The sequence below is a fragment of the Erithacus rubecula genome (assembly GCF_903797595.1).
Source record: "Erithacus rubecula genome assembly, chromosome: 3".
In the NCBI taxonomy this organism is placed as follows: Eukaryota; Metazoa; Chordata; class Aves; order Passeriformes; family Muscicapidae; genus Erithacus; species Erithacus rubecula.
The window spans coordinates 117,436,898-117,459,568 of record NC_136689.1 but is presented as its reverse complement, the minus strand read 5'-3'; the positions used below and the strand labels follow the sequence as shown (position 1 = coordinate 117,459,568).

General features: G+C 35.4%; 1 protein-coding gene across 4 annotated transcripts in view; it reads left to right on the top strand.

Moving 5' to 3' along the window:
- The window catches only part of UBE2W (ubiquitin conjugating enzyme E2 W), a 65,081-nt gene that overhangs the window by 2,427 nt on the left and 39,983 nt on the right, over positions 1 to 22,671 (top strand). For all 4 annotated transcript variants that reach the window (XM_079299536.1, XM_079299538.1, XM_079299537.1 and 1 more), the window contains exons 2-5: positions 15,669 to 15,760; positions 18,676 to 18,778; positions 21,256 to 21,411; positions 22,540 to 22,615. In XM_079299536.1, coding sequence (XP_079155662.1) covers positions 15,669 to 15,760; positions 18,676 to 18,778; positions 21,256 to 21,411; positions 22,540 to 22,615 — 427 coding nt within the window. The remainder of the gene's footprint in view (positions 1 to 15,668; positions 15,761 to 18,675; positions 18,779 to 21,255; positions 21,412 to 22,539; positions 22,616 to 22,671) is intronic.

Here is a 22,671-nt window from a genome sequence, read left to right as displayed (position 1 = left end):
CGCACAGAGTAAGTTCTAGCTACTTCTTAAAATGCTGTAATTTTTTGCATTTACATTTTACAATGTATGATGCCCCAGGTTAATTATATTTTATTTTTACAGATCCACTTAAAAGTCTCAGGTTAAGTGACAAGAGTTATCTGATTAACCTGTTCTTAGTCTACAGGGAAGTTTTGAAACTTGTAACAAATTGCCTCTTTTTGCTAATGGCTCTGAGCATCTGCTTGAATTGTTACTGCAGTTCAGTGGATACGTAGTAACTTGTAAAACTTGTGACTTTGAGCCTTTGTGTGTATCATTAAACTTATAGTGATTTTTTTCTGTGTGGACAGTCTTTAATGGGAGTTTTCTGTAACCCTTGTTTTCTGCAATAATAGAGACCAATGTTTATAAGGTCTTGTGTTTATTATCTAACCACAGTGTTGCTAATTTGCCACTGCTGGACTGGTTTAAACCTGGTTTGCATAACTTTAGGCAATTTGTATTTTTTCTTAAAAAAAAGCTAACACACCCCAGACAAACCTTTAAAGGAAGAGCTTATTTTCAAGAATTTTCCCAGAAAAAGCCCAAGCTTGTGCAATGTTCTCCTGGATAAAAACACAGAGATATTCTGAATAGGTACAAGCAATGTAGAACAAGGGTATAGGAGAGATTTGCTTTAGAAAACGTTGATATAGCAGCTTTAGTAATCGGAACCCTTTAAACATAAATATAAATAAATAGTGAATAATTGTTCTCAGAACGGCTGGAAACAGAGGACTTAGGTTATGAATGGAAGAGCAGGTAAAAAATAGGTTAAGGAAGTTCAGTTGAAAATGTACAGAAAATATGTCATTGCTGTACGAAGTGTTAAATAATTCAAGCCTTTCCCTCAACATGCAGATATGAGCTATTTGTATTATAGACTTGAAAGATTTACTTTATTGATAATACTGGCATAGTAATTGCTATGATTTACCTTCCTAGATTGATTTATGAAATTGTGGAAATATTTAGAAGAATGGTTTTATGTTTTTTGTCTCCAGAATAATTTCTCATATATTCTGTAAAGCTAGGCACATAAGATTTGTACGTGTAGGTATTTACATCTGATTGCATGCAGAGGTGATGTAATTAGTGACACCAACAACTTTGCTAAGGAGTGTAGGATGTTAGTTTTCACTGTTCTTCTGTGTTATGCCTTGAAAACTGCTGTGGTGGGCTACCATCAGATTACATGCACACACCAAAATAAGGTGCTACATGATGTTCCACCAATAGATTTTTTTTTTTTTTCCAAAGGTGTGTCTAAGCAGCCATTTAATAAAATAATGGTATAAGATGACAATGCAGAATTCATGGCCAATTTGAGATCCTAAGGAACTTGTATCACAGAATGCAAGCTAGTAGCAGTATGAAAACTTCCCACAAGTTTCACCCCAGTATTTTCTGTCAACGTGGTAGGGGATGAGGAAGGTATTTTCATGCCACTGAAATCTCCAGAAAAAATACATGGACTCTTAGTTTCACTTCCTTCTATTCTTTACCTGCTCTTCTAGTGTTATTGGAAGTTCTGTGTTTCCAGCTGTTCTCAGAACAATTACTTATTGCTCAATCTTTGCTCAATACTGGCAGAGTTTTTATTTAATGATTTGGTAATATTTTTTTCTTATTTAAAAGCTTTGTCCAGGAAAAAGAATTAAAGTATTATTTTTGTGTGTTCCAAAAAAAGCCAAAACCCCAACCTTAAGTGAGGAAAGCTTTCAGTTGATTGGAACTTGGATGTTTACTCGCATTATTTCTGTACTGTTACATGTCATACTACAGGATTCTATTTGTGATGTTTTGAGAAAGAAAAAAGGGAAAGGAGTGGGTACTGTGGTTATATAACCAATTCTGGGATATAAAGAGAATAAAATTGTTGGTAATGAATGAAGTATTTAGTAGTTCCATTGGTGAAATGCTAATGAAGATAAAAATTCCAGTAATTATTTAAACATAAATGCAAGTACCATAATTGAAACCAGAATGAGTAGAGAGTAAAAATTTCTTCTGCCCACTAAGAGATTGTCAGTCCTTTATATAATCAGTCTGTACTGATGTGTGTTATATTAACTGTGGTATATAACCATGCTAGACTGAAGTAAGATAAATACAAAATTTTTAGTAATTTTACCAAGATTAGTTAATTTAATCTCGGGATTTTATTAATAAAGTTTTGACTTGATTACCAACTCATGCTGAAAACTTAGTCTTCATTCAGTAAAGATAAACAAAATAAAACTTATGGCTTTAGGCACTAAGGAGTCTCATTTGCATGTTTTTGTATCTGTGTAAATAGAATTTTGGGAAATATTTTGCTGTGCAACAGCTGCAGAATTTTTGACCTAGAATGGAAGAATTCACTTCCGAGAAAGAAAGCAGTAATAGAAAAGCTTATTGAAACCAGTGTCCCTTGAGCACTGTCAGCAGCTCTTCCTTACCAATAGACCAATTATGCAGCTAAAATGTAAAAAACCATGGATGCGTTCAACCTGTCACACTGAACTCTGATGTCTCATGAATATGTGTATGATCTCAATCAGAAAAATAAAATACACAGGTGTTTTTTGTAAAAAAGAGTAATTCTGGTTGTTTGCAATTATTTTTGCTCTGAGTTTTATAGTATCTTATTCTTGTGTCTAGGTCTAGCTATTCAAGTTCTGAGAAGAGAAAAATAGAACACAATACATTTGCAAGAGCCAGGGAATGTTGTCTTGTTAAGCTGCTCCCTTGGAAGGCTCTGTGAGTTTGTAATTAATAAGCTAAAGCAGCTTAGCTCAAACCATGTGCGAAACTCGGTGATCAAGTACTTTCTCTAATTGTTTGCTGCAATTCTACTGAGCTAAGAGTTTTAGACTAAAGGATCTTCACTATATATCACACAGGTATAAGCCATACTGGCAACTACACCCAGAGACTGAGATTTCATTACCTCTGTTCATGTAAAAGAGAAAAGGCACAGTTCCCGTTGAATTTACCCATAGTTATGGCTGTGTGCAACGAATGTAAATGCCTTCAGATCATTAGATCATATCTCTCACACAGCCTTGGTTTACAACTGAGAGATGAGCGTTCAAGCAGATTACAGGCTGAGATTTCCACTCGGGCAGAGGGGAAGAGGATGACGAAGGTCTTTGGCTCAGTGCTTGGAGCCAGAAATTTTGTGCGTCTTGCATGGCTTTGAAGTAGTGAAGGACTGTGACAGAACTGTCAGCTGGATATGTTGTGTTTATCTTTTGAAGAGAGGAAGAGATAGTATTATCTATTTGTTGAACCCTACTACAACTTCATTTATTGAAAGCAAATGAAAATAAATAGGTTAAATATTTTAAATAAAAAGAGCCAGTAAGCAACCTTTTGTGATCAATGAAGGTTATGTAACATGTCTTCTGCCTGCTTTTGGTAATTGAAGGCTTTTAAAAGGTATTCTGGAATATATTCGAGCCTTTGCAGTTGTTTGGGGTTTTGTTGTTGGTTTTTTTTTTTACTTTGCTTTGTTCAAAAATATGTTCTGGAATCTGTGCAAGCCTTTGTAGTTTGGGTTTTGTTTGCTTGTTTTTCCTCAGGTGACCTTAATTACTGGTGTGAAAAACAGGTATCAATTAGGGATGGCAGGGAAAGAAGGGAAAGAACCCTATAATTTACCTTCCTAAGAGCAATATTAATGTATTAGTAAAGAGAAGACAAAAGTTAGTGGTGGTAAGTCAGAAATTGTGAGACTCCTCATTTTTGCTCATTAATGATCTCATTGAGGATACTAGCTATTCATCCTTTCATACACAGTACTAAAAAAATTGTTTCTCCTTGGATGATTACAAATGCAAAGTTGCTTGTCATCTTTTTTTATTCAACTTAATTAAAATTACTGCTTAATCAGCCTCGAGAAGAAAATCTGTATATATGTCAGTAAATTATGATAATGGTTTAGTAGAGCATAGCAAATATTGTCCCTGAAAGTTGTCTGGAATAAAATGCTTCATAGAATTTGATGCTACCTGTTCATATTGCTTTATTTATTTCTTCTTCATTAAGAATTGGTGGTCAAGTAAGAAACCTAAATCCATTCAGTTTCCTTGTCCCTTCTCAAGTTAAAAACTCTCCTCCTGTCATATCTAGGGATATGGATTGGATGAGTATTTAAATCTTATTACTATTTTCTCTTTCAGTCATTTTACCTCTTCTTTTCTCTGAAACACTTTTTATCAGAATAGTATACTTTATCTGTTACCAACCTTTGGAATGTTTTCATAAGGATGAGAAATTCTCTGGTAAACATATGGTTGACCTCATTGTGCCAGCCTTCACTATTGTTTTAATGTCTTTAACTCAAGCAGTTCAAGTAGTGCCAGACTCTTTTCCTTAAAAGATAAAATTATCTGTGCTTGACTTTGTACTACTGTGTGAGACTTGTGCTGGGCGTTGGTACATTTAAAGATTCCATTTACAAAGCAGATGAGTTGCTGTCAGTTTCATCTTATTCTGTAAAAGTGGATTCCATTTAATTTGCTTTCAAATGACAGGTTCATTGTAAAAAATTTGATTATCTGGCAAAAAGCTTTTCAGACTGTGAAGTACAGAATGTTTCCTTTTGTGTGCAATTATTGTGATTTATCTTTAATTATACTGTAGTTATGATTTCAGGTTGATCTTGTCTCTTAGTGAGTTTAAGTCAAGTGTATTATTCCCTTTTAAAGAGGACTGTTGCTTTGACCTTTCAGTCAAATATTTTAGAGTATCTTGGAACATATGAAGATAATATTCTGTTATCAAACTGAGAAATCAACAATTCTTCCTCCCACCACGCTCAGTCCATAACTGAATTTTTGAAAAATTTAAATGCTCAGATGAACAAAAGATGAGTGATGGGAACTTACTGTAAGTAGCTTGATTAAAAGATTCATGCGTTGCTATTTGTTTCCTTTAAAATGAGAGAAACGTGCAAAATGCCTGACATTCAGATCTTGAAGTCTGGATTGGTCTGAGGAAATAACATTAGAACTGGGTTGCCAGATGTTAACATGTTTTATTAGAAATGAGGAGGAGACTAATCTGCTTCTGCATTCTCAGTATAGATTGAAAACCTGCTATTCAGCCAAAAATAGAACTGAAAAACAATTCTTTGAGCTAAAATCCCAGTATTACTTTTTAATGGACTGAGTATTTTGTGGAGCTGTTTTGTTATGCATCTTGCTGGAGCTTTAATTGACCACATCCAGATGATTAACTATCCTCCTCTGGGCCTTGATTAAAGCTTACTAGAAGCACTTTGATAGGAAAAATTCATGCAGGATTGTGATAATCAAGTATCTGGATGGTTTGTGTATTTGATAGTTTGGAGCAAATGATTTTGCCTGAATTATGGGCTATAATCTGCAAGGACTTTCTTGAGTCACCTGATTGACTGGGAAATAAAGGTGTTTTTATTTGTAGGAACTGTCATTATCTAGATATCTTAAGTAGCGAAATGGATTGTAGCAGTAACTTTTTCTTAAAAGTCACCATTATTGGTCTTTATGTTGTTTCTCTTCTGTTTGAGAGCTTTTTTGGTATTTTAAGTTAGATTTCTGATTAGAGAATAATGTGCAATGAGTTCTTGGAATATTTAAACCATTTAAAATGTGTTGGTTATTTTTTTTCTTTAGAGGAGTTTAGTTTGAAAAGCATAACTATTTACCTGATGTTTAGAACTTCATATTCTGGATTTGAGGCACTTTTCAGTAAGAAACGTGTCAACAGAAGAAACTGAAATACTGAAAATAGAGTTATAGTGGTCTTATGCTCTCAGGCTACTGCCTGTACTAAGTGTCAAGCAACAGCTTTGCTTATGAATCAACATGGTGGTGTTGTACAACACTGTCATTACAGCCTGTGATTCAGCTTCTGTTCTGGGACAAGGTTGCTGTTTGTCTCTGTACAGTGACTGTCTCCTGCATTTAAAACTTCTCCAATACAGAAAGGATGTTTTTTTGTGAAACATTTTATAACTTGAATGGAGAGGAGGTGACAGGCTGTAGCTCATAAGCAAAATGTAAATTCTTTGCCAAGACTTTATCATGTTACTGACAGTGTTGTGGTGCTAACAGAGTTTGGGCGCATTTAAATTTTTGGATATGAAAGAGAGTTTTGGTAGTTATGGAAAAAATATTGTTAGGTGTCTCTAGGGTGCAGCAGTCTTACCAATATAAAAGAGTGGAGCCCCTGTGGGATTAATGTTTAACTTCTAACTATTTATGAGTTAATTTTCTTCCTCTTTGATCTTTGAGCCAGATTGAGTTCAGAGTGTCCAGGCAGACTTGTCATTGGAAGATTATTCCTTTCTTACATCCTTCAGCAAAGACAGGGGAATTTGAGTGCATAGAAATTGAAGGTTTGTAACAGTTCTAGTGCAGATGTTTAGGCCTTGCATGCTTCCAAGTCTGTGAAGTTGCTGTTCCATCTGTGTTTCTTCATCTCATCATGATGCTGCCTTATTGGACGTGGCTAGTTTAGTTCCTACCAGTCCAGGTGAAAAGGCCACTGCATTTCAGTTAAATTGCCTGTCACATCTTGTTTTAATGATGAAATAAGGTGTGGCAATGGAACATTTCCTCCAGCAGAGTGAAAGGAATCTGTTGTCCATTTGCCACTTTTTGCTCTGCTTGTAGTTTTCTGCTCTACTGGTAGTTTTGCTTTTCCCCTAGCTATTTCCTACCAAATTCTTACCACTTCCTTTAATATATCATGTCTTTTGAATCTGCTTTGGGTTTAATCAACTCAGCTTTTCTCCTTCTTACTTTATTTCCCTATAAAAAGGAAAATCAATGCAATAGGTTGTTTGCAGGTAAGCTATTTGACTAAGATAGTTTATCATTTAGTTTGCTCATTTAAGATACTGCTGATTTAAGACACTGCACATTTTTGTATTGCATTTCTTGAAACACCAAAAAGTGAAGTATTCAAGAATTGCAATTTAATTTTCCTGGTGTTATTTATGTTTTCAAAGTTTGTCATTTCAACTCATAGGAGATAGTGAGCCAGGAGTATTGGTGTACATTCAGTGTGTTAATGTTTTACTGCTAATCAACAGTCAATATACCACGGTATGTACGTACCATTGTATATTGCCTGCTCCGGTTATGAAGAATGAAGGGTTACCTGAAGCAATGCTCACTGGTTGCCCTAGGTGCTCTCAGCTGTATGTACATAAGTTGTACTGGGTAGTGACCCCTCTAACTTCGCTGTACATATGTTTTTGTTTGCCCATAGTTCTGTTAAACTTTAGCTCTCTGTGTTCCACTTTTCCATGGGAGGGGCAAAGCTGTTGTAAGAGTTCTGACAATAGGCTTAGAACTGAAAATAGGCTCCTGGTGTTGTGGTACTCCTTTTTAAAGGCATTGAGAAAGGCATGTGAAAATTGCCTAGAAGAGCTAGGGAAGTTTTAATGGTGGGTAAAGAAGATACCTTTGCATTAATTCATTGTGAGGGGTTGTGGTTAAAATCTGTAGTCTTGTCTGTCCACGGGTGTCCCTTGTTTGTGGTAGAATCAGAGAAAAGATCCCTGGTTTTGGGCAGTGTGATGGTTATGATGCCATATATGCTTCAGGAATATAGGTTATTGACACTTGAAGTAGCTAACAGGGACACAGAGACCAGTGAAATAATTTTGTATCTGTTATTGAGCATTTATGTGCTATAATATCCAGCTCAGTCATACACAGTGACCAAGCTACGGTTTCTAGAGCTGGTTCTGAAATGCTTGTATTGAAAGCGACTAAATTTCTTCCTGTCCTATATTGCTGCTCCCTGCTCCTTTTTTCACTTTGCATCCTTTTCCGTGCTTTTGCCCTGCCTGATTTTGTATGTGATTCACCAGGAATCAACTCAAGTGAGAATTCAGCTGTGGCATTTGAGATGTTACCTCCCCAATTCCAGAGGTGACCAAGTAAGATGTGTGCCAGTCTGGAGAAAGAGGAATGTGTGTTTTTGCTATAAGCTGGTGGCTTCAGACGTACATTTGACTCGAACCATGGCAGACAGTGAGTGCTGTCTGTTAGGATAGAAGTGATAGAGGTGGTGGTGAGCTCTCTGGGGAGCTGTCAGGAATTTTACTCCACTGCCACCAGTTAATTTTGTGTTCTTTCTATATGCTTTGAGAAGTCTTATGAGTTGGATACCTTAGAAAATCTGTGGAAGATAATTGAAGGAGTTGCACAAATCCTGTTTGACAGAATTAGCAAGGGGATACAAACCATTGCTATGTCTCAAGTACTTGATTAAACTTTTTTTGGAAGTGGTGCTTGGATCAGTGTTAAGCTGTGTTCTTTGATTTCATCCCTGATTCATCCTCTCCTGTAGAGATAGGTGAATAAATAATCTTGGTTTCAAAGACTTCCACTTCAGAATACTTCAAGTATTATGAAAATATTTCTATAAACTACTTTTTACATAACTCCTCTCCCTTTTGCAGGTGATTATTCCTTTAGTCAAAGATTGTGCTGTTAACCAGTCTTGGGTTTCTGATATTCTTACTCAGCTGTTCTATTTCCCTCTAGATTGTGAATATTTTTATCAATTTGATACATTTTAGTTCTGGTTTACTTTAAAGTTGTATTACAAGAATGTTTAAGCCTAAGATTCTCTCTCAAAAATAAGGAAAATATCAAAGTTAGATTGCCTGTGCATCCTTTGTGTATTCCCCTATTAGTCTGCAGCCTGTTTTTTTCCAGTCCCCTTCAATAGAAAGTGGACAAGCAGGAAAGATGCTTCTAAATGAAATCTTATGATGGATTAGCAGAAACATTGAATAGAGTGTCTTGTGATGTGAGAAGGACAGTAAAACAAGCATAGTTCCCAAGAGTATATCAACGTGTGGAAAATAATCTGTTTGGGGGTTATTTTAGGCATGAACAGCTGCACTGTCTTGTATTTTGACTTGAAGGAGCTGGTTAAGAGGCTGAAAGCAACTTGAGTGTGTGATTAAAAAATGGTATTCCTGATTCATGGTAAGAAAAAGCCAAAAGCATTTGTAGTATTGATTTTAGTTATGCACTTCTTAATATAGCTGGAGTGTTGAAGAGCTACAGATTCCAAGAAAAAAATACTAATGTATGGTATCAAGCTGTCTCAATACAGAAAAAATTAGGAAAAATAGTAAAAGTCAATATGGCAACATGAGGGCCTATTCAGTGGCATGAAGATTGAGGAGGCTTTGTATAGAACAGAAAGGTGAAACTAAGTAATTCCTGTTGAAAGGACAAGCATATAATGAATGAAACCGACTCACAATTCATTGTTTTAATTTGGTGTATTTGAAAAGCATTAAAAGATGTTCTTATAACTCATTAGAAAGATGAGGAAATGGATGAGCCTGAAAACAGAAGAGGAAAGCAAAGCAAAGAATAGGTGACAAATACTTGAATTGATGACAAAGCATGCCAAGCAAAAAGGGCAGATTCGGTACACTGGATATTATGTCAGTCACTAAAATTTAGCTGTGTTAGCTGGTTTGCTTATTAAAAGTGTTTGATCAACTGAATCTGAGATTTTTGACAATTCTTTTGCATGAGTTTCCAGATGATAAATATTGTTTTTGTTTTTCTACGATCATGTGAAAGTTTGACTTCTGGAAATCACTGGGCCAAATAGTCTCTGATGCCTATGGAAAACAATTAACAATTAGCCAAATTGATTTAAGAAAAAAAGATCATATTGAATTAACATGATTTTTTCCTTGTATTGGGCTGTAGCTGTTGTGAAAGAGGAGCAGTAGCTGTATTTTGACTGAGCAGAAATTTTCCACATGTGTTGGTGTGACATTTAAATAAGCTCACAAGAAAAATGTGGTATCAATCATGTGGACTCTTATTTTTTTTCTGAAACCATAAAGACCACAAGTTATCAAAGTTGTAGTTGGTTGTTTCGACTGGTTGTCTGATTGAGAGGGGGTGTTTGGTTCTTTTGAATAGAGCGAACCTGCCAAAGAGTGTTTTAAGGGCAGTCTGCATTGGCTTGAAAGTGTTTACTTGAATAGAGATTGGGGAAGGGTGAGATGTGAGTTGAAATAAATAAAAGAACATTTTTGTGTCCATGAAGCCTAAGAGAAGTAATTTGGCCGTAATTCATTCAACCCACTGGATCTCTTACTGTGAAGAAAATTCTTCCAGTTGTAAAATTAAGAGATAAAGTGATGTGAAAAAATGGTAAGGACTTTTAACACAACTTCCTTATGATAGGAAGATGGAGAGGTATCTTTAAGTCCTAAGATTCTATGAATGAGAGCTAAAATTGTCTGAAAAGTTAATCTGTTATATTTTATCCTCCTATGTATATTGCTGCTAATTTTCTAGAATGTTTGTCAAAACAAAAACATTAATTCTACACTCATGACTGTCAAATATAGGAAGGGCTTTCCCACTGTTGAAACTTTCCTTTTCAAATGCTTAATTTGAGGAACTTGCAGTTGCAATGTGTCTTTTGAAACTATTGTGTATAGACTTGATATACCCGAGTCACATTTTTTAAAGTATGCTTGAGTCCTGAAGCTGAGAGTGTGTGTTTAGACTGTGTTGCTGTAAGAAAATTATTTTATTGTCCTTTGTAGCCTTTATTTAACACTGAAGAGAAATAAATTTCAAGTTTAAATTCAAAAACTTCAGATGTTGTCTGAATTACTGTGGTCATGAGGAACTTCCTAATTAAACTGTATGAATCTAGTCTTTAAGAGGTTTTTTAATAAATTAAATCAGTCTTCTGATAATTCAGTTTCTGTATTAATGAGACACAACAAGAGATGAATTATTGTAAGAAAGAGAGGAAGAAAAAAGTCCTTCTTTATATCTGTGGAAAGAAGTTTTCTGGATGTCCCTAGCTGCACGTCAGGCTGTCTGTGCAAGCATGGAGCCAGCAGCTCGAGGAAAGTGATTCTTCTCTCTGGTACTTGAGACCAAATCTGGAGTGTTGTGTTCAGGGAGCTGCAGTACAGGACAGGCATTGGGGTACTGGGGTGAGTCCAGCAGATGACAGGCAGGATGGCTGGGCTGAGCTGCATAACCTCCAAGGAGACTGGGTTTCTTCAGCTATGTGAAGAGAAGGCAAATGGGAGATCTTGCCGATGCCTACAACAAAAGCGGAGGATATCGGAGCAAAAGCAGAGCCTCAATGGGAAGACAAGGGGCAATAGATACATATTGGAACATGAGGTATTTTAGTAGGATGTGAAAAAAACATTTTTATACCATGGGAAGTGAAATACTGGAGTGTGGTGTGTTGACCAGAAAAGTTGAGTTAAAGATTATTTTCTAAATATTACTTAGTCTCTCTCTTAAAACATTTTTTTTTTCACTGAATCGGTTCTGGTTAGTATGCCCTTTGTGCCCTCTACAGTTTTGTTTCAGTTGCTATAGAGTACTCTCATGTTCTGGAAAAAGTCTATAGGCAGCTCTTTGTTATTCTGTATTATTCTGTATTATTTCTGTAGAAGTAATTGACTTGATGTTTGATTAAAAAAACCCCAGAATATTGAAAATGTATGGTGAAAGCCTGTTAAAGATACCTAGATATGTTCATCAGATTAGGAATTATTAACTTGTATGGTGTGGTTAATTGAATAGTAGTGTTTTGAAATGTGGAGTATATTTTATTATTGCAGCTGGGGAAAAAAAGCTCCCAACAATAATGGGCTTAAATTGCATCTTAAAGGTGTGTCTGTTGGTCCAATGGAAGTAATTATCTTCCTATAAAAATTGCCTTACTTTTATCACTAGTGGTGAAATTAATACTTACCAAGTCTTTAAAAGCATTTTTTCCACTTGAGCTGTTTAACACTTCCAGAATTCCTGTCACTGAGGTCTGGAGAAATCCAGGAATGTATTACAAGTTATTTCTTTTGATCTTTGATATCAAAGCAAATTATCCAGATAGTCAGTATAGGTAGAGATAAGAAAGATGAAGAAGTTCTATGTAATTTCTAATAGCAGTTGTTGCTCTTCTTAATAATTCTAGGGTGAGTGCCTCTTTATTTGGGAGAAGTGCTAAGATACATAAAATCCATCAAGGTGTAGTATAATGGAGATAATGGAATACAGGTTATTTAGGTGGAGGTACAATAGCCTCGCTAGGCCTAAGGCAGAAGGAAATTATGCCTTTTGATGAAACTTGGATTTGTTTGGGATATTCCTCTGAGTCAAGAAAAAATCCAAAAGTGATGTATGTTTCTTTACCTCTAAATCCCTTCCTTCCCTATCCAGTGAGGAGCTGTGTCTAGGAATTTACCATTAACCAGAATTGCACTGGACTATGCTTAATAGATAATCATAGTTAAAGTTTTTTGTGGATTCCCTTATTTCAATGTGATAATTTTTTTTGCTGTAAATTGTTTTAATTTTAACACTGACAGTGTTAGTCTTGCTTTTCTGAGTTACTGAGTTTCTGTAATTTAGTAGATACACATTAATTTTCTACTGAACCTCCTCTTTTCAGCTTTGTATGGGAATGGAATAGATTTTTTTTGCTTTTATTGATATTTCCACTGAGAGCTGTTAATAGAGGTCAGATGGAACTCATTATAGAATGGTTTGGATTTGAAGGGACTGTAAAGATTATTTCATTCCAATCCTCCTGGATAAGACTATCCAACCAATTCCTTATCCACTGAACAGTCCACCCATTGAATCAATCTCTCTGCAATGTAGAGAGAGGGATGCTGTAGGGGACCATGCCAAAGACTTGCCAGAAGTCCAGGTGCATGACATCTGTATCCCTTCCCTTGTCCAACTGATGAGGTCACTCCATTGTAGAAGGTCACTAGGTTAGTCAGACAGGACTTGGCTGTCCTGAATCACTTCTCTGTCCTGCATGTGTCATAGTCCAGCTTCTTGGAGGATGTGTCCCATGAACTTTCTAAGCACAGAGGTGAGGCTGACAAGTCTTAAGTGTCGTCCTTTTTACCCTTCTCCCAGTCAGCTGGGACTTTACCTGACTGCCGTGGCTCTTCAAATATGGAAAGTGGCTTGGCGACTAATCCAATCCTGCTGAGGAGTCTGGAATTCTGCTCATTGGGTCCCAGAGATTTGTTTATATTCAGGTTCCCCAAGTGGTCATGAACCTGACCTTTACTTAAAGGGGGACAGACTTAGTTCCCTCCTGCTGTCCATCCACTTGAGTGGTGTGAGAAGAGAGGTTGTCATTGAAGACTGAGGCAAAAAAAAAGCCCCAACCCAGTTTTTGAGTACCGTAGCCTTCTGCTCATCGGTTTTTTCCAATTGTCCAGGATTTTTTATGGGCAGGAGAGGTTATACCTTCTTTGACTTTCCTTTTCTGGCTTATGTTGATACTTACTTGAACTGGCTAACTGGGAAACAATAATTTCTTTAAAAACATGACTTGTTTAATATGACACATTTGATCCCAAGTACAAATAGTATTTCTTGCTATTTCTCTGGGATATGTTCTGGATTTTGTTTTGAATTGCAGTATTGTCTGTACGTAGTATTAATGCTGAATGGACAGGCCCTCCAGCCAGTGTCAGCAAATGTTTTAGGATCAGAGTACTTCAGTGGTACAAGTTCAAGAATACATTTTAATTATATTTTTCTTTTTGCTACTGGCTTTTTTATTTAGAAAGGACCGTAAACATAGTATGTGAGAGTCAAAAACCTGTGAAACAGGATATTTTTGCACTAGTGAGATGGATAAAAGCATGACTGAGTCTGTGTTAGACTGAAAAAAATAGTTGCTGGAGAAAGGCCAAAGGTGCAAACTTGAAATTAGATAATATTAAGTGTTGGTAATTTGAAATTTTTAGGATACAGGACAGACAAAATTTTCTGTCTTCAAATTACTATCAGACACTAATAGCTTAATGTTTCTATTTTTAATTAAATTCTAAGGTGTGTTTTAGGTTCCTTTTTATAAAGACAAAGTTGTACTGTTGGTCTATATACATAAGTAAATGGATCTACTGAATTATTTGCTCTTCTTAAATACATATGTTCTTTGCTATTTTGTAGCCAGTGTTTCCAGATCTCCTCTATAGGAGTTTGAATTTCTGTTGTCATAAAAGGTTCTCATTTCTGAAGTTCTAAAATCCTTCTCTACCTGACAAAGCATTCTCAGGTTGACTGCTTTTGAGGTTTATTTGATGGTGGCCTGGGGAAGTGCCAGAAAGAGAATTGACTTCAAAACATCTCTGCCATTCAAATTAAGGATTTATAAAATGGTTTTGTAACTTTGCTCCTTGCATTTTAATTCATAATAGTGGTATTGGAAACACTGTTAGTGTTTTCTTAATCTAGGCAGAAAGGAAAAGGTAAACACTAGAATTCTAACCTGTTTTTTCAATGTGTGAGCAATGTATACAGCTTATGAAAATGCTGGCTTTGGATTTTCATTTTGTTTATATTATATCTCCGTGACAGGTAGGAACTTTCAATAAAGAAGCCCAAGAAAGTTTTCAGGGCTGCTTGATAAAGACAGAAAGTTATTTCAGTATTTTCAGAGTGCAAATTGTGAATGTATAAGGGCCTTTTCTTTATGAGTTGTGTGTTTGAATATATTGTAGTCTGATTTTAAATATATTTGATGGGATACTGAGTAATTTCTGTGTTGACAAATCAACACTTTATTTTCTCCTGGGAATTTTTTCAAGTTCTACTAAGCACTGGAAAACAGCTACAAGTGCGTGATAAACCTGTGTTTTAAAAAATTGGATATTGAGGTACTAAATCTCCAAACCATATATTTTTATTCCTTTGGAGTACAAGATCATTTTGACTAGTAGTGTGGTTGAAGTGAACTTGTAGATGGTAACCTTAAAATTGTTGGCAGGAAAAAGGACAGAAGTGAGAAAGCCTTGAACTTTTAGTCATCTAGATGGTTTGGAAATGTCAAAACATATTGCATAACTGTTTATATGGAGAAAATTGACTCTGAGAGCAGTGCCAATGACAGCACTTTACAGAGTTTGCATTTCCCTTGCTCGGTAGATTGCAAGAAACTGTTCTGGTAGTTGTTATAGAAACAGCTGGTTGCAGTGGCCGATTTATCTCTGTCAGAATAGACAAGAATTGCCTGAGCTACTGCCATAATAATAAGTGCCATAACTGTAGGTTCTAAGAGGCAGTTAGTATAAAGTTTTCAGTTTGTTTTGTGCAGTCCCATTTTAGTTTTTCTGTTCTGTTCTCTGGGATGACTTAGAACAAGGGAAAAGCTTGCACAGATGCCAAATGGAAGTGTCTTAGATTACTTAGAGGAGGAAGTTGAGATGTTAAAGTCTTGTAGGTTTAATTATAGATCTAGTGGTGTTGTGTAAACATGAAATGTTCACGGCTAGTGGTAGAGCTCTTACAGATGTTTTTGTAATACAACAAATTTATGCCTCCATGTAGTTTGTCACACAACAGTTCTTCCCTTTGCACTGTTGCAAATATAAGTGCCTTTGCATTTTACTCAAAAAATGAGTTGAAAGCTTATATCTTATTTTGTCTGTCTTTTCAGTTAAATTTCTAGGAGTGGAGTCATCCTTCTTTCTCACCTTTCAGTTTCATTTTGTTTTTAAATTGTCAAGTAAAACTCCTTTACCTTTCAAAAATTGATGAAATGTAGCTACGTGTGCATGATTATCATTGAACTTTTTTTGGTATTTCAAATATTCCATACAATTTCTTTTATAGAAACGATTACAAAAAGAACTATTGGCATTTCAAAATGATCCACCTCCGGGAATGACTCTAGATGAAAAGAGTGTACAAAATTCAATTACACAGTAAGTATATATGATGTTTATTTCTGCTATCATGCTGAAAAGACTAAGTAATGAGAAGCTCTCTTCACACTTCTACCAATTACTCCAAGTAACATTGTGAATTTTGATTTTAGCCTAAGCAATTGTAATTAAGCATAATTAATTAATAAGCATATTACAGTAATGTGTTGGACACTTTCAGGAGCAGGGTAGTGAAATTTACTTAATTTTTATTCTGCATTTTATTGTCTAACAAACTGTCAGTTGGTAAAAGCTTCTGCATTTTTTACAATAAAATAATTTAATTATCTTTCATAGCTACTAACCTCCACACTCTTCTAAATTTATTGAAATAATGGAGTAACTGTTTTAGAGTTCTGTGATATTTGAATTAAATATGTGTTACAGCTGTTAATTTTCATTACCTTCTTTCTCTAAGGCAAGTGGAGAAAACTTCTTAAAAAGCAAAATTGTTTGGGTATACTTGTTTGCAGTTTTTTCCATGCCTTGGCTTTCTCAGTGATTCATGAAATAGGAAGAGAAACATGGTAAAATATTCTGTCTCCATTGAAGTGGACAGGGGTTGTTATTCATATTAATCTATTTTTAATTGACAGAAATTTACAATATTCAGACAGTGTTGACTTTTTTTTATCACAACTTTCTTAGTTTCATTTTAGAGAAATGTTAAAAATTGAGCACATGTAAACATTGATGAGAGTATGAGCTCAGACAGTATGTTCTTGGCTATGTTACTGATGGAGCAGCTTAAACATAGAGCTGAATTCTGATGTTTTCCCATCTGCATTTTGGGTTGTGGCAGTCAAACCAATTCCATGAGGCTTTTCTGAGACTCATATGCTGAGTTAAACACTCACTGCTCTTTAAATGATGCTGCACTTTGTGATACTTCATGCAGATGCATAGGACTAAAATTGAAGTTGCAGATTTTAGTTTTCTGAAAAAGTGAGTCAGGCTAATATTGCAAGTGGCATTCACTTATTTCAATAAAAAACTATTAAACCAAAATTTGAACAGATGGAAAAGAATGTCTCTGTTTCCAGAGTGCTACCTCATTATAATTTCTGCTCTGTACAACTTTTATACCTTTCAATACCTCGCACATAAAAGCTTCCTCTTTACTGTCATGCTAGATTTTGAAACTGTCGCTATTTTAGAAGCTTCTTGTCACAAGTTCTTTAATCAAGTTACAGTTTGAATTGGCTGCATTAAAAGTTTGTGTAGCAATACTTGCTTGGCTTTTAAAGAGGTTGAATAAAATAATTGGATCCCATGATGTAACTGGGTCATTTAGAACATTGAGCAATCTTTTATTTTAAATATACAAGGATTAGAAATTTGAGAAGACTAAACTGTAAAGCATGAAGGAAATATGGGCTCTGCTGATTCCTTGACCATAAAAGGAGCAATATCCAAAGTTGTCTTCTACATAGTAAAGTAAATTATTTTAAAAACTTGAGAGTAGATGTTCTGGATCACAAGGTCCAATAAATCTAAAGAGTATTGGTGCACAGTGTGTATAAATGTAAAAGCAGAAGTCATAAGAAGAGATAAGTGATCTGGAGTGCAGATAGGCATCTTCACAAAGTTAAAATAAGAAATGTACTTCATCAGCCTTCACTGTGCAGCCATCACTGTGCAACTGTTGAAGATGTGTCCCTCTTGAAGGGTGTGAGAGCTAACAGTTTATTAAATACTCACTTTTTCTTGAAAAAAACACAACAACAACAATACAACCAGGAACCCCACCCCCCCCCAAAGAGTAATAGAGGGGAAAATAGAAAATGTGCACGGCTTAAATAAGAGGGAGAGTATATATTACAGGAGGATGGAGAGGTTGAGAATAGGCTCATCAGTGCTGCCAGCTGGAAATGTTGACTTTTCTGAGTACACTGCTGTTCTACAAAATCTCAGCTGCCTTCCTTGAGTTGATGTAAACCATATCTGACTACTTTTGTAGTCTCTTTACCTTAGCGTGTTGCTTAGATCTGTAAAGCTCAATCAAAAGTGAAAAACCAAAAATGGGAAAGTGGTGCTGCAAAGGATGATATTAAGTGGTCAACAGTAGAACTCTAAAATCATAGAAGTTAGATAGCAGAATGTTGCTGTATGTGTTGAACAATATGCAAAGCATCTGGTTTTAGCTGTATTAAAAAAACCACAGTGCAAACCCAACAATGATAAAACCCCCATATGCAATACCACCACCCTTTTCCCCAAAAACTCCACCTGTCAATTACTTCAATGTTATTATGGTGGAAGGAGCAGAAGCAGAGGAAAAAGAGTACTGACATGTGGAGGTGTTACCTTTGTTACAGATTCAATTTTTTTTTGTTTTGTTTCAATTTGCTGAGACCTTTTAATTTTTACACTCTTAACACTTCCAGTTTAGGTTCCATTACCTGCAAGATACCATTTAATTTCTGAGTTTTTCACAGATGTTAAGTACAAGATGAGCTTTGCCTTTTCCCCTTGGTTACAGATTTTATTAAAATAAACTGTATTGATGTTTTCAGCAACAGAAAAGTAATACAACACAAAGGAGAATGTGTACTAGTTTGTTTTCTTCCAAACCTTTTAAGTTTTCCAGCAGGTTGTTTTTGTTTTTTTTTTCAGCTTTGTTGGCTCACATTAAGCAGCCATTTCTTGGGAACTGATGGGTCTGTGTATAGTTAAGTCATAATTGCATTTATAATTTGCATCCCTGTGTCAGTGTCTGTATGCTAAACACCAAGCTTGTATCTTTCAAGTACAGGCTTGATGTGTTGCTCACCTTTGTGATTGTTACTGTGTTAGAAGAGAACTTAGACAATCTGGCTGTGATTGATACTTGATTTGATTAGTCCAGTGCTCCAGGAGTATAAGTATTAATTTGTCAGTCCACAATGCTAAGAGCTTTTTTCCCTATTCCTTAGGTGGATTGTAGACATGGAAGGTGCTCCAGGAACACTCTATGAAGGGGAAAAATTTCAGCTTTTATTTAAGTTTAGTAGTCGGTATCCTTTTGATTCGCCTCAGGTAACTGCTGTCTTCTTTCTCTCTTAGTGCTACCTTCAGTTTGCAGCTGTATGACATGTGCTGAGTATTGCATTATCCACACAGCCTAATGTCAGCTTCACTTACTTTCATTTGTGTTAAGCACATTGTTCAGATACCTTTTCTTTACAAATGATTCTGCGGTAAAGTACAGGGCTCTGATGTCTTCTTGGACACATGAAAGCAGTGTAAACTGGAGGCTTCTTTGATGTTGATATTCATGTCATGAAATAGAGGGTAAAGTAGGAAGATCCCCTGTACTGTGATGCAGGAGCCAAATAAAGAATAAACTGCTGCTTCATCCCTTCTTACTTTCAGCATATTTTCTTGTATTGATTTGGTTGTTCTTGTTGTTGTGTTGATATGGTTGATTTTTAAGACTTGCATCTTTGCTGACTTTGTTAATAAAGCTGAGGAAATACTGTGCTTCTGATAGGGATTCTCATAGATACATGATGTGCTTGAGAGACCTGCAAATAGTGTTATAACTGAAGTATGTGATACTGTGTTGCTTTCAAGACAACTTAGAGAACTGAAGGGACAGTAGAACTTAGAGACTGCAGAATGTGCTGTGTACATCCATTCCTCCATTACTTGAGGGAAACGTTTCAAAATATAGCTGATAAGAATAATGGTCAGCTGTCACCCCTGCTTTTCTGAAAAAAGCAGGAGAGAAGCTAGAGTCCCCTAGCTCTTGTCCTGTCTGTTTCAGCTCAGAGTTCTTGAAATGATCTCTGCACCTTCTCTCATTGGTGTTAAAACAGAAGGATGGAGCTGTGGGAGGCACTTAAGCCATAAAAATTAACATATGTTTAGGGGCCATGAAAACACTAGAATACTGACTTAGTCTTTTACAGAACAAACTGGCCACCTGCACTTCTGTACATCATGAGGTTTGAAAGGTACTACTTATAGGTGATCCACAAGAGAATAGCCAGTTTAATTTGGTTCCAGGTTGTTTGTCTTTATTACTCAACCTGTGTGTGTGGCTCTGTGCAATTTATTGTTAAGTACCAAATTATATACATACATCTACACTGAATTTTATCCCAGAAAACAATTAAAAATTTAAGTACTAGATATGGATTGTTATAGATGGCGGCTTGAATTTCAGCTTTTCAAATGTTGCTGTGCAGTAGGGTCATTCTGCACTACAAACTTTTTAGTCAAAATTACTTCTCCTGCAAATCTAGTTACTGTGAATTGAGAGTTTTCACTTGTGCTGCTTTTATCACTTGGATGTTTTCTGCATTTAAATGTGTTTTGTCTGTCATAGAGTGCATGCTTTTACTTACCTAGTCTGCCTCGTTCAGGTTGTCATGTAAAAACAGGTTATTAGTTACAAGTGAAATATGTTACAGGATTATTAAGGTAAGCCTTTTAATACTTAAGAAATATCAGTTTAAAGACCTATCAAAGATCATTCTGCATCCAGTTTCTCTTATGCTTAGAAACCTGTCTGCCATTTTGCAGATATATTAAGCTCTCTAATTTCAGTTTCCTCTATGATGGTGTTGCTTCTTGTCATCAGTGAGGAGGTGGGTGTGTTGTGTACATGCCTACATATTTTTATGCATACCTATATAGCTTAAGAAACACTTAAGAAACTTCTGGGTATTATAGTTGTGTGATAGAGATTTCTTTTTATTGCATAAAAGGAGTTGGAAAAGGAGTTTGGGAATAAATACCGATATGAAGATTTCACTTTTACTCTCTTTCCATTGGTCCTGAACCAATAATGTGTTTGACAAAAACTTGATTTAAGGGCAGCAGCCTTTTTTTGGCTGATTATATCTTTTAATAGAGAGGAGTTCAGGTTCTAAATGCTTTTCTTCCATATTCTCCCTGTCAAATAAAAGATTTTGTATTTGAATTAATGTTTTAAAAATATTTCCTATTTGGTAACATACTTGGGTTTCACAAGTCCTTTATTTATAGTTAATAAGATCGATGAATTTTAATTTTATTTTTCATGCTGAAACCCAAATGAGTTGTCCAGAACTTTATTTCCATTATGTCCAGGTTTACAGAAATGCTCATTTGTGAATTTGTTGTGCTTCTTGTTGTATAACATTGTGGCTTATAAAATCATTAGAATCCAGTGTTTTGGCTAGACAGCTGTATTCCTTAGGACATGGAGGACTGAGGCTGCAAGATTTTGCACTGTCTTCACATTGTCTTTGCATTTTTCTATGCTGTAGAAATATTAATAGAAAATCCCCTATATTTAACCATTTAATTCCATCTTCACTAGCTATTTAGGTTTCCATTGATTATTTTACATTTTACCTAATAGTTTTCAAAATTGAATTAACCCAACGTGGTGAAGCGTGTTATTTAATGTAAGTGAAAATGGCAGACCTACTTCTTAAATAAGATTATATTGCTTTCCCCAAACCAATCCAGTTTTATTTAAAATGGGGACTATAAATTAGTTATTTTTGTTCTCTTTTTTTTAGGTCATGTTTACTGGAGACAATATCCCTGTTCATCCTCATGTTTATAGCAATGGTCATATCTGTTTATCCATTCTAACGGAAGACTGGTCTCCAGCCCTCTCAGTGCAATCTGTTTGTCTTAGCATTATTAGCATGCTTTCCAGCTGCAAAGAAAAGGTATGGGCTTTTTTAGCAATGTTGAAGTAGAATAAGCAAAAGTTAGTAATTTTTTACTTTAAAAAGTCAAATTTTAATTTCTCAAATTCTAAAATAGGCAAAACTACTGTATCTACATTTCTGCTTCAGAGAACATACTAAGCTAGAAATGCAAAATAAACATTGCAGTAAGTATTTTGCCACTTGTTTTCATGGTAGCCTGCTTATATATCATTACTGGAAAAGAGCAGATGGAACCCTTCCAGTTGTACTAACTGTGAAGTTCAATCATGCTTTAGGACAATTCTTTGTTAAATTATCCTTCCTCTAAAGGCAGTGTGGAATGATTAGTGAAGTGTCTTTAGTGCAGATGTTTCTAACTTTGCATCTGTACTATTTCAGTGAACTTGATAATTTTCATTTCAGGGAGGTAAATGGTGCTAAGCTGCTTTTTTGGCACTAATACCTTAGACCTTTTTGTAAAGAGATTGCCCTTTCACTTGTGACCATTTCTTTCGCAGATGGCTGTCTGTGGAAGTTAGATGTGGTCAGAGCTTGTCCAAATGTGCTATTTTTTTTTTCTTTTGCATCCCAATCAGTCCTAGTCATATATGTAGTCAAAAAACCACCCCAAAATTGCTTTGTATTGTATTCCATCCTATGAAGTTTGTAAATGCTGACACTTAGAAAGAAAACTGAACAATATGTAATAATGATTTGATACAAATACGAAAATTTGTTTGTTCATCTACTCTAAGCTAAGCCTTAGAATGGAAATTGGATGTAATGCATCAGAATTAGATTCAAAACTGCAAAGGAATTTCATTTTGGGGAGTTTTTTGAACAGCAGTTGTTTCTTGTGAGTTAATTTATTTTGTTTGTTTGTTGTTGATTTTTCCCTTTTTTTCCTCCCCCTATTTATCATCCAACTGATTGATAATTTTTACTATTTTATTTTCTTGGAGTATCTAAAGTAAGAATTTGTTACCTGGATCTTTAAGAGCTTTTTCTTGACCAAAAAGTCTAGTCCTGCCTGTTACCTCATTTTTACTGCATTCACATGGTAATCTTTCATAAGCTTATTAGATAGCTCATGTATTACAATATGAGGATTGTTTGATTATTTGTAGGTCTTTTCTTCTGTTGCAGAGGCGACCTCCAGATAACTCATTTTATGTAAGAACATGTAACAAGAATCCAAAGAAAACAAAATGGTGGTATCATGGTAAGTATCTAACTAGGACCAGAAATTTTTAACTTCTTTTCAGGCTGAAGGCAATT